Consider the following 13,030-nt stretch of genomic DNA (forward strand, 5'->3'; position numbering starts at 1 on the left):
AGTAGTGGCGATGGATGCCGAGAAAGCATTTGATAGAGTGGAGTGGGATTATTTGTGGGAGGTGTTGAGGAGATTTGGTTTTGGAGAGGGGTATGTTAGATGGGTGCAGCTGTTGTATAGGGCCCCAGTGGCGAGCGTGGTCACGAATGGACGGGGATCTGCATATTTTCGGCTCCATAGAGGGACAAGGCAGGGATGCCCTCTGTCCCCATTATTGTTTGCACTGGCGATTGAGCCCCTGGCGATAGCGTTGAGGGGTTCCAAGAAGTGGAGGGGAGTACTTAGGGGAGGAGAAGAGCACCGGGTATCTTTGTATGCGGACGATTTGCTACTATACGTGGCGGACCCGGCGGAGGGGATGCCAGAAATAATGCGGATACTTGGGGAGTTTGGGGATTTTTCAGGGTATAAATTGAACATGGGGAAAAGTGAGTTGTTTGTGGTGCATCCAGGGGAGCAGAGTAGAGAAATAGAGGACCTACCGCTGAGGAAGGTAACAAGGGACTTTCGTTACCTGGGGATCCAGATAGCGAAGAATTGGGGCACATTGCATAGGTTAAATTTAACGCGGTTGGTGGAACAGATGGAGGAGGATTTCAAGAGATGGGATATGGTATCCCTGTCAATGGCAGGGAGGGTGCAGGCGGTTAAGATGGTGGTCCTCCCGAGATTCCTCTTTGTGTTTCAGTGCCTCCCGGTGGTGATCACGAAGGCTTTTTTAAAAAGGATTGAAAAGAGCATCATGGGTTTTGTGTGGGCCGGGAAGACCCCGAGAGTGAGGAAGGGATTCTTACAGCGTAGCAGGGATAGGGGGGGGCTGGCACTACCGAGCCTAAGTGAGTATTATTGGGCCGCTAATATTTCAATGGTGAGTAAGTGGATGGGAGAGGAGGAGGGAGCGGCGTGGAAGAGATTAGAGAGGGCGTCCTGTAGGGAGACTAGCCTACAGGCTATGGTGACAGCCCCATTGCCGTTCTCACCGAGGAACTACACCACAAGCCCGGTGGTGGTGGCTACACTGAAGATTTGGGGACAGTGGAGACGGCATAGGGGAAAGACTGGAGCCTTGGGGGGGGTCCCCGATAAGAAACAACCATAGGTTTGCCCCGGGGGGAATGGATGGGGGATATGGAATGTGGCAAAGAGCAGGAATAACGCAACTGAAAGATCTGTTTGTGGATGGGAAGTTCGCGAGTCTGGGAGCGCTGACCGAGAAATATGGGTTGCCCCAAGGGAATGCATTCAGGTATATGCAACTGAGGGCTTTTGCGAGGCAACAGGTGAGGGAATTCCCGCAGCTCCCGACACAAGAGGTGCAGGACAGAGTGATCTCAAAGACATGGGTGGGGGATGGTAAGGTGTCAGATATATATAGGGAAATGAGGGACGAAGGGGAGACTATGGTAGATGAACTAAAAGGGAAATGGGAAGAAGAGCTGGGGGAGGAGATCGAGGAGGGGCTGTGGGCAGATGCCCTAAGCAGGGTAAACTCGTCGTCCACGTGTGCCAGGCTAAGCCTGATTCAGTTTAAGGTATTACACAGGGCACATATGACTGGAACACGGCTCAGTAAATTTCTTGGGGTGGAGGATAGGTGTGCGAGGTGCTCGAGAAGCCCAGCGAATCATACCCATATGTTTTGGTCATGCCCGGCACTACAGGGGTTTTGGATGGGGGTGACAAAGGTGCTTTCAAAAGTAGTGGGGTCCGGGTCGAACCAAGCTGGGGGTTGGCTATATTTGGGGTTGCACAAGAGCCGGGAGTGCAGGAGGCGAGAGAGGCCGATGTTTTGGCCTTTGCGTCCCTAGTAGCCCGGCGCAGGATATTGCTAATGTGGAAAGAAGCCAAGCCCCCGGGGGTGGAGACCTGGATAAATGACATGGCGGGGTTTATAAAGCTAGAGCGGATTAAGTTCGTCCTAAGGGGGTCGGCTCAAGGGTTCACCAGGCGGTGGCAACCGTTCGTCGAATACCTCGCAGAAAGATAGACGGAATGGGAAAAAGAAGGCAGCAGCAGCAGCCCAGGATCGGGGGGGGGGGGGGGGGGGGGGGGAGAGGAGGAACCAGAAGGACTCTCAGGGTTGTTAATATATACTGTATAGTATGTATAGGTCGTTGCTCCAGATAATTATATATTGGACTGTTAAATTATATTTTTGGAGAGTGTTACTTGTGACAAGGCAGTTGCCAATTAGGGCTAGTTTTCATTTTTGTTTTTTATTATTTATTCATTTTTTGTTTATAAAATAGGTCATTGTTATTTGTGTTGTTATAATATTGTGTAAAGAATGCACAATGTACTGTGTTGGTTGACCAAAAATTTTCAATAAAATATTTAATAAAAAAAAAAATTAAAAAAAATTACACTTGAGTTCTGCATAATTTGCAATTTTAAGGAAATCTGGAGGAACGAGTGTATGCAAATCTCCAAGTCGTGTGCTTCATAAAATGGAATTTTATAAACTTATGCTACTTCGATAAATGTTGTATAGCTTATTTGCTTTACTTATTTGCATTCTGGTTTTAATTTCAAAAGTTTGCCTATCACTTTCTTCTTGTAGTTCTTCAGCGAATATGAAAAGTTACTCCATTCGGAAAACTATGTCACAAAAAGACAGTCGCTGAAGGTAATTCAAATATGTAGTCTTAAATGGAGCATACTTTTTGATCTCAAATTAAATTTAAGATGTACAATATGAAAATGTCAAATTTCATCATCTTGCGCTTTACACTGTTATGCCGCAAGCATAAGAGTTCAGATATTGAAAATATTTGTTAAATGCATTGTTTGCAGATTTGGATAAGCTATTGCATATTCCATTCAGGCTCTGAAACGACCACAGCCAGATTCCCAAACCAACATTTTGACACTCTTTCAGGGTTGGATTGCATTCCTTGTCCCAAGACGCCTATACTTACATTTCTCAAAATTGGCAGGTGATGCAAGGGGGGGGGGGGCTTCTGTCCAAGTTCTCATCAGGAAGGCCATTTCATGGCACTTATGTGATGTTTTTAATACCATTTTACTCTAACAGACATAAAGTGCCTAACGTAATTAAACTACATGGTATTTGTTTGTGCACCTGCAGACGTTTCTGATTTTAATCCGTAATTCTGAGAATGGTAAAGTGGCCTTGGAGAAAAGTTAAAAGCTGCGTGTTTGTGATGTTGAATTATCTCGTTAGCTGATCTTTCCAGTTGTGTATGATTGTCAAAGTCAATACCCTGACCATAACCTCAACACATCAAGCTAGTACAGAAACCAAGACCAGTAACAAACTAATAATTACCAATACTCTGTTCAAATGTTCTTATATTTTCTTTAGACAGCAATTCCTACTTGTAAGGACAGAAATTATATATGATAGTGTTAGCTGCTTTTTTCCAGTATATAAAGGTTTCACTCAGTCACCGTAACGGTTTACATCAATCCGAGTGACTGAATTGACCATCAAACGTGCCTGATCTTTTTTTTTAACGCAATTTATTCAAACTTGTATCAAAGTAGGTTACAGCAAATAAACACCCCGGGAAACATTCTTCCCAACAATCAACTATACAGTTTGTACAGATTTTTCTCCTTTTTCACCCCCCCCCCCTCCCCATCATCCACCCCCCCCCCCCCCCCCCCCTGCGATGAACAACTCTTCAAACATGGTCACAAACATCCCCCACCTTTTCTCAAACTCCCCTGCTGAGCCCCTGAACTCATACTTTATCTTCTCCAACCGCAGGAAGTCATACAGGTCACCCAACCATGCTGCTAACCCCGGTGGCGATGCAATCAGAGAGGCGAAGGGCAAGACATCGGCCTTCCTCCTCTCTATGAGCTCTGGCTTCTCTGAAACCCCAAATATTGCCACCAAAGGGTCCGGGTCCATTCCCTCCTCCACTATCATGTCTAATACCACGAACACTCCCGCCCAGAATCTTCTCAATTTTTCACAACCCCAAAACATGTGTGCATGATTCGCTGGCCCCCGCCCACACCTCTCACACTCACCTGCTACCCCCTGAAAGAACCCACTCATTCTTGCCCGAGTCATATGCACCCTGTGCACCACCTTAAACTGTATCAGGCTCATCCTTGCACAAGAGGAGGTCCCGTATACCCTTCGCAGTGCCTCACTCCATACTCTCCAATTGATCTCCATTCCCAACTCCGCTTCCCATTTCTCCTTGATCTTCACAACCTGCTTGCCTCCCTGTTCCCCCAGCAAACATGCCTGATCTAATAAGTAAGACTTTTCTTTCCAAGGTATTCCTGACAGTTGCTGATTGAGTAGCACTGAGCGCTGTTCTTCTTGTCGCTAGGGAATAGAGAACAAACTGAGGATGAAATTGATTTGAATCTGGAAAATGCAAGGGAACTGCTGAAAGATCTCATTCCACAATTGGAAGTGGGTCTACGAGATGCACTGGCGGTCCCCTGGGGATGGTGGGTGGAAGTATTTAAAAAAAAAAAGAAAAAATTTAGAGTATCCAATTCTTTTTTTTCCAATTAAGGGGCAACTTATTGTGGCCAATCCACCTACCCTGCACATCTTTGGGTTGTGGGGGCGAGACCCATGGAAACGGAGGGGAGAATGTGCAAACTCCACACAGACTGACCCGAGACTGGGATCAAACCCGAGTCCTCGGTGCCTTGAGGCAGCAGTGCTAACCACTGCGCCACCATGCCGCCAGTTTAAATGCATTTTTTACATGTGCAATTGGATGAGGTTAAGCTCAGCAGAACGTTGTTGCTTTGCTGACTTACAGTAAAAGATACATTTATTTCTTTGGGATAATGCAGCCTTTTTGATGCACACCAGCTTTAAAAGTTAAGATTTCAGAAATCATTTTGTAATGAGAGAGTCTTAACTGTTATAAACATTGAAGCCTTTATAACACTTTTCTGTATTTACAATGCAATTTGTTCTATTAAAATGACTGACCGTAAATATTTACTGTTATTCAGTTACTTGGGGAGCTTCTACTCGATAGACATAATTTCACCATAATGACGAAGTATATCAGCAAACCAGAGAACTTGAAGTTGATGATGAATCTGCTGCGAGACAAAAGCCGCAACATTCAGTTTGAGGCCTTCCATGTATTTAAGGTATTGGAACATTTAACTTGTCTGCAGAGACTTGGAAGTACAGTCAAGACCTTTTATATTTTGCTTCTTAGCTATATACATTAAACTAGCCCCATATGAATACCACTAAATAAAACTAGACTCTATCAAAACTCCATGAGATGGGGTGGAATACCCAGTTCAGTGCCTCACTCCGCTGAGTTGAACGGGAAGTGAAATTATTTGGGGTATAACACAGATGAGCTAGGTTAAAATTGCTCCATGCCATTGTAATATCCATTTCTTAAGAAAATATTTCCTTATTGGCTGGATGTTGCAGGTCAGTTAGTTTTTGCAACAGCACTTAACTATTATAGTTTTTTAAACTATGTTTACAAGCATGCCTAATATTATTAGATGATTTTTGTACTTTGAGACAGGTCTACCTAATTCAACAGTGCCCTTTGGTTACCACCTAAAAATAGTCAGTGATTGCACTGATGTTGTGTTATGATTCAAGCTTTTTTTTTTAAAGTCAGCATCTACATATTGAAGAGCTGGTCCTACAAAAATGTAATGTCTGTATCCTCTCTCTAGGTGTTTGTGGCCAATCCCAACAAGACTCAGCCAATTCTGGATATCTTGCTGAAAAACCAGACCAAACTAATAGAGTTTCTCAGCAAGTTCCAGAATGACAGGACCGAAGATGAACAATTCAATGATGAGAAGACTTACTTGGTCAAACAAATCAGAGATCTAAAGAGACCGGCACCCCAGGAATCCTAAAGCTGTTATAAAACAGAACAGAATTTAAGCGACTGTCGTCTATTTTTGAACATCAAGCACCCTTATTTGATTCTTATGGATTACTGCTGATCTGCTGTCCAGTGAACGGTTTTTGTTTTTTTGTTTTGAAGTCAAAGATGAAATTTAGCTGCTGCTTTCCTGCGTATTAGAGCACAACATGGACTTTGTCTGTTTCAATAACAAAAAAGTCACTGAAATGTAAACTCACCGTCTTATGGTGAAGAGGGTACTTGGTTTATGTAAGCAGGTTTTTAGAAATTAGAGTGGGTTGATAAGAAAGGATAACAACAGTAAAACTGAGGCTGCACATCTGGTTTTTAATCCACTTGTAAACTGTTGTGAGTTTGTTATGGATTTGATCTGTGATAACATTTAAAAACATACACCATAGTCATGAGGATTAAATTGCTGGATCTCCATGTCATTTTTTTCTTTATGAATGTAATGCATCACTTGTTATTTAATTTAGTTGGGAACATTTTTCTATGGTGTATGTTTTCAGAAATAATTTAATATCATTTGCTCATAAAATGGTTTAAAGCAAACTCGATCGTTATGTGGGTTGGGGAGAGAAATCAATTACTGGATAGAATTCTCTTTCCGAGATGCAAAGCTATGCACGACTGCCTTTGAGAAATACTGGCAGCAGCATTGTGACAGAGATTTGTTTCCTTTGTGCTTTACAGGCAGATTTCCCAGTGGATCGTGTGTTCCACCTGTGTCACCTTTTAAAAAAAACAATCCTGGAAACTTATCAGTGATAAAATCGAAAGATGAAATGCTGCATCTCCTCTCCCACAATTGCAGAATGTAGTGTTACATGCTAGATTTCTTTGCATAGTTGTACACAATTCCGAATGCTGGCAAAGAATTGTAGATGAGGCTTTTTTTTTTAAGGGATGTGATTGTTTCCCTTAATGTATTAAGTAACTTTCAGGAGAATTAATCTGTTGGGAAGGGGTTGTTCTTATTGGTGAAAAAGAATGTATATAGGCCTTTAATTGATTTATAGATTTTGCAAGCAGTTTGATTTACAAGAATTGAAAGTATATACACATTCAAACATGTTTTAGTTACGTTAATTTTAATTCTGATTTTCTGTTTAGGAATTAGGAAACTCTGCACTTCATTAGAAGGATTTGCTGGTTCCTTGTACATAACTTTTAGGCCGCTCAGTTCTAAAAATAATTCATTTGTACAGCGGAAGAATGTTATTGTATTAGTCTAACTATTTACTTAATATTGAGTTTTGCATATGAATGCTGATGTTATTTGAATACTTCTGCTGATCACATGAAATTGCTAATGAATATTTGCAGTAGAAAGCATTCTGAAGCCAATTCTGTATTTATGCTATTTGCTAATGGGCTGCTGTGATCAGGATAGGCTAATGTATAAACTGGAACTCTACAAGATACTGGATTTATGTTCACTAATAGTAAGCGCTACACATTCAGTTACCAGAGTTGGGACTTTTAAAATTGGCTTAAATAAGCCTGCAGAAAGGTTCTTTGCTTATGTGTCCTTAATATAAACTTACCAAAAAAATGGTAGTATCTAATAAATCTATTGCTGTTTCTTTTCAATCCAGTTGATAATTTTCAGATCTTGCCTTGAAATGTACTTTTAGATTCCAGTGCAGTAGGTTTCTACATTTATGAAACTTAAATCAGATTACATTTAGAGAAAATTGTGTAATTTTCAAGAACATCTTTGCTTGTAGTGTTTTCTGATAGGTGATACTTTCAATATATTGTAAATGCTGCAGACGTAATCCAAATGTCAATATAAAACTACCCCACATGCTTTTTTAAACCTAGTTTTAAAAATAATCATAAAATCACATGGACTCTGTTTGCTTTTTCCTGATGACAATTGCATGTTAAGTGGTGAAGTGACCTTTTTTATACTAATTGTAGAAATATTGAATTGAGATTCACGAATGTGAACTTAGCCATACCAAACAAATGAGTCAATATTTTAAATTCCTGTGGAGTGACTGTCAGAATTGGATTTGTTGAATATCCATTAAACCATATCAAAAAATATTTCAACAACTTGACCACTGCAACTTCAGGAAAGTATTGTCGTGGTTTTCAATGCCCGAGAGGAGTTGACAAAATCCAGCCTTTGGCTGAAACTTGTCTCATCCATACTCCTTCCATTTTACACCTGGTTACTTAGGTTTGCATTCAATAATATATATACAGTTTTAGCCACCTCCGTTCATGCAAGTACAAACTTGTTCAGGATACGTGTGCAATCCTCACTGTATCTGAGAACGGTTGTTTTGTTTCATTGAAAATGCCCTGTGGGATTATTTTCCTGTAACTAATGCATCACTTGATAGCTATGTAACTCAGCAAAAAGATTTTAGGTTTTGCACTGGCTGTTTTGCAAGTATGTCATCGTATTGAGAATTGGAATCTATGCATTGCTGAGTAATAATATATTGTGCAATCCTTACTATAATTGGGTTGAAAATTAAAGCATGAGGTCACTTTAGGAAGATGCCAAATATATGAACATTTCAGATAGCATGCGTATGGTTAGAACATTTGTAAGCTGTGTTAGAAAGCAATATATATTCAAATGATGCTGCAATCTTGGGTTGTATGGAGCTGTTGCACTGGAATCTTCAAGTACGATGAAACATTGCCCTCCAAAGAAATTTCTGCAAGGTGTGAACACAGTTTTTGAATAATTAGGACTGCTTTTAAGATAGCAGATCTTGCTAAACATGTCCTGTTTCCCTAAAAAAACATAATTTAATGTCAGAAGATCTGACTGGTCCCAAGGATGCAAATAAATTTTGATTAAACGTACAAATGTTTGTGTGTTTATTTCTGAGCTTTAATGATGTGATTATGCTTGAAGAAGAGTGCAGTTTAGTCATCGCTAAACTGCAAGTTTGAATGCTGAAGGTGAGCTGTCTGCAACCTTGAATGTCTAATGTGTATATTTTCAGCCTTTTGAGCGGTTTCCTCAAGTTGAAGAAAGGATTGCCTCCAATCTAAGGTATATGATGCGAAAAAAGAATCTGATTGCTTCAACATCATGCAGTGACAGATAGCTGATTTGGACACCAGAGACGGATTCAACTGCAGTCACTCTACCTTTGAGTCCATTTTTGGTACTGGCTATCAGGCTGCACCAAAATAGCATTCTATATTCCTCCATTAACAACCAGGGTTGTTACAACACTGAATTTTCATCATAATGACAGCGGAACTGTCAACCTTCACCATCATTACTGTGTGAAATTAGCTCCACAAGTGCAGTTAAGCAGAGGAATCTGGAAGGTCCTGTCCATGATGTCATGCCTCTACAGGGTGTACTGTTGCAGTTTTTGCTGGTGTACAACATGTTACAGACTATTTGTGCTTATAAAACACTTATTTTTTAAATTAAGCCTTGTTGGATGAGGGGATTTTTTTTCCAATTAAGGTGCAATTTAGCGTGGCCAATCCACCTAACCTACACACTTTGGTTGTGGGGGTGAAACCCACTCAGACACTGGGAGAATGTTCAAACTCCACACAGACAGTGACCGGGGGCTGGGATCGAACCCGGGTCCTCAGTGCCATGATGCAGCAGTGCTAACCATTGCGTCACCATGCCGCTGTAGCTCAGTTGATGTCAACAGTGCCTGAAACTGACCCCAAGCTAGTATTGAATAAGAACACTGACAGGAAAAAACTTCTAAGGACATTTAGCATCACTCAACTCATTTTGTAGCATGGTATCAAGAAAATATATTTTGTGTCTTACAAGTATTTTCTTTTCAATGTCAGAACCACAAAGCCTCCCCGAATTTTTAAAAGTTAACTGCACCCTGACCTCAAATTGGCTGAATCGAGTTCCAAGGAACATTAATGGTTGAGGAAGTGACTACTTGTGTGGACTGCAATAAATACCATTAACTTTCTGTGGCAGTAAAATGTTTCAGAAAAGTCACTATAATCAAACCAGTATAGGCCAATGTAACCATTCCTGTGGAGAACGATAAAAATAAATAAATTAACGGAAAGAAAACCGATGGACAAGGTTTCACTTTCGCAAATGTTTCCTGTAAAAAAAAACAAAGTTAACATACTTAAGTCATTAACTATTTCAGATAAAAAGGTAAATTTTACTTTAAGTAGTCATTGCATTATGTCCTCGCTTATAGTGATTACATTCCTGAAAATCAAGACTTTTAAATAAAACAACTTTGTGAAACATTGAATCAATATTAAAAGTAGTTTGGTTCTCCTGGACCTGAATCAGATAAAAGAATTTATACCCTCTACGTTTAAATGTTTTACATTGCTAAATTTCTACGTTGGTAAATGAGATGACGTTTATTTTTTAAAGTAACTCTGTCATGGTTCTGGCTTCCTGAACCCTTCCCCCTTCATTCCCCCACCTCAGACTTCTCTCTCACCCTGACCCCTATCGTTGATTCCCTCTCCAGACCTGGGTTCCCATTTAAAGTTCCAAATCCGATTCCAAGCCGGAGCTCCAATGTTGTGCAAGTGCGAAGCTGAAGCTGCTACAATCCACTGTTGTGTATATTTTAAATGTTCCTAACTGCAAGGAGAAGAGCAGAAAGGCCAGAGCATTTGAAATAAATATGGATTGTAGCAAACCCAACTCAACAGGCACTTCTACACCACTGAGACCTGCACTTCACACGAACTCCAGTTTCAAATTGGATTTGGATCTTGAAATGGGAACCCAGGTCCAGGACAGGGAAGCAATGAGAAGGTGGGCTAGAAAGTGGGAGGTTTCTTTGGTCAGATGGTGCGCCAGGGTGGGGCAACTCAAGAGTCCAGCTGGAGTGGGAAGGAGAGGCTGCAACTAGGAGGTGAGGTGAGGGGCGGGCACTTCGAAATGGTCCCAATCAGGTCTTACTGGAAACAATGTTAAAACAAATCTTGCTACACTCATTCCAGGCTCCCATTAACGATGCTAAAACGCCGAGCATCGGGGTTGACGAGGGTGACATTAAACAAGGACTTACTCTACAACGAATATATGTGTCATGTCATTACAAATGCATTCATCACTTCCCATACAAATATGCACCATGTGCAATCTCACATCTTTCCAACTCTGCCTCGGTCAAGTAGGAAGTCTCTTTTACCGCTGGATGGATGTGGCTCTCGAGTCACTTCTGTTGGCAGGCATCTTCTATCAGGTTCCCGATTATAGTTAATGTTGACCAGGCTCATGTCGATGAACTCCTTCCCACTGTGCTGAGAGTGCAGCTTCCCAAAGTTCCTTTTCAACTGACCAACCTGCACACACGTTGTTCATGGTCTGGTTCTCTGATACAAACACTCAGCTCTTTGTCATGCCTGAGTAAGTCACATTGCTTTTAGACATCAGTCCCTTTCAGCTCACTTGCACATAATTTTACCAAGTGTGGCAGGATTTGTAATTTCTTCTTCCTGCCAAACAGAAAATTGATCTATTCATAGAGAGTTTTTGCTGATTTGCTTCACACAAATTCTGCATTCTGAATTGTCTGCTCAGACGAGATGACACCAGTCAGTTTTCTTTGGTATGGCAACCACAGCCGAGTTTAACTTCTCTGAAATGATGTAATATCCAAGAAGATCAATTAACACTTCCCCACCCCTTTCCAGAATTGTCTTAGTTTCATTTTTAGGTTTAAAGGGGCATTTTTCAAAATATAAAATATGGGTTTTCACAAAAGCAGTGAGACAAAAGAGCTTTAATACAAAGTATAATGGCGAGTAGAATGATTGGTTGTACTTGAGATCTAAGGAACATCTCTTTTTACTGTCATGCTTATACAATTTCCATTTTGTCCTATTGAATTTGGGAATTGTTTTAATACTGTTCTAGTATATTAAATATCAAAATAATTGCATCTGTACTAAAAGTTGACTTTTAAAGTGTTTAAAATCACAAGGGGTTTTCTCTCATATTTCCTATAAAACCTTTCAAATTTAAGGACACCAATTATTAGAGTTCCACTAAGATGATAAAAGGAAAATGTTGATTCATTTTTGCCTATTGTTAATTGTTTTTCTCTCGCCTCTAAATGACCTTGAGACATTTTTAATGTTAAAAATTTTTTTTAGAGTACCCAATTAATTTTTTCCAATTAAGGGGCAATTTAGCGTGGCCAATCCACCTACTCTGCACATCTTTGGGTTGTGGGGGCGAAACCCACGCAAACACGGGGAGAATGTGCAAACTCCACATGGACAGTGACCCAGGGCTGGGATCAAACCTGGGACCTCGGCGTCGTGAGGCAGCAGTGCTAACCACTGCACCACCTTGCTGCCCTGACATTTTTAATGTTAAAAGGTGCTATATAAATGCAAGTTATTTTTAAAAACTCAAACCAATTCTCTTATGAAGCTTGATTATTAGCTGAAGCCCACTGTTTCCACTGGAGGGAGTCCTTGTGTTACTTACAAGTTCTGGTATTCTGTTTCTGCTTATTATCTTCAGAACTTCCAGCAACACAACAATTAAACAAAGGAATAATCAAAGTAAAGGCGGCACAGTGGTTGGCACTGCTGCTCACAGCATCAGGGACTGGGATCCATTCCAGCTGTGGAGTTTGCACATCCTCCCCCTTGTCTCCAGGTGCTCCTACTTCTTCCCACAGTCCAAAGATGTACAGATTTGGTGGATTGGCCATGCAAATTGCCCCTTAGTGTCCAAAGATGTGCAGGTTAGATGGGGTTACCAGGATAAGGCGGGGTAATGGGCCTAGATAGGGTGCTCTTTCGGAGGGTAGCGGCAGCCTGGATGGGCTGAATGTCCTGCACTGTAGGGATTTGATGGAAATGTGCTAACTTGCCCTGATTCGTGTTTGTGACTCCAATTGCTTGGTAATTTCATCCTGTTTTTATAGATTTTGCTCATTTATCAATAACTGAATTGAGACTAACTGCCTCCTTTTTTAAAAGAAAGGGAAGTTCCATTTTCCTACTGACAGAATTTTGGGAAAATAAGGCTGGAGCTGTCGCCTCTTCTCAGGATAACTGGTTACAAACCACCAGGCTGCAGCAATTTATTGAATTTTTTTTTTGTCTTTAAGGGGACTGTATTCTTAACTAGTTGTTCTTAACACCCACTTTTAATTATTTTACTATTTCAATATCTACCTTATCTGTGAAGTCTGAGGCAAAGTATT

At 40.9% G+C, this 13,030-nt stretch overlaps 1 protein-coding gene across 4 annotated transcripts in view; it reads left to right on the forward strand.

Moving 5' to 3' along the window:
- cab39 (calcium binding protein 39) overlaps nucleotides 1-8,697 on the forward strand; it is an 87,417-nt gene extending 78,720 nt beyond the window's left edge. For all 4 annotated transcript variants that reach the window (XM_072474583.1, XM_072474585.1, XM_072474586.1 and 1 more), the window contains 3 exons: nucleotides 2,561-2,626; nucleotides 4,960-5,103; nucleotides 5,659-8,697. In XM_072474583.1, the coding sequence (XP_072330684.1) occupies nucleotides 2,561-2,626; nucleotides 4,960-5,103; nucleotides 5,659-5,847 (399 nt within the window). In that variant the 3' untranslated portion in view covers nucleotides 5,848-8,697. The remainder of the gene's footprint in view (nucleotides 1-2,560; nucleotides 2,627-4,959; nucleotides 5,104-5,658) is intronic.
- Nucleotides 8,698-13,030: the final 4,333 nt, after the last annotated feature.

This window comes from Scyliorhinus torazame, chromosome 14, assembly GCF_047496885.1.
Source record: "Scyliorhinus torazame isolate Kashiwa2021f chromosome 14, sScyTor2.1, whole genome shotgun sequence".
In the NCBI taxonomy this organism is placed as follows: Eukaryota; Metazoa; Chordata; class Chondrichthyes; order Carcharhiniformes; family Scyliorhinidae; genus Scyliorhinus; species Scyliorhinus torazame.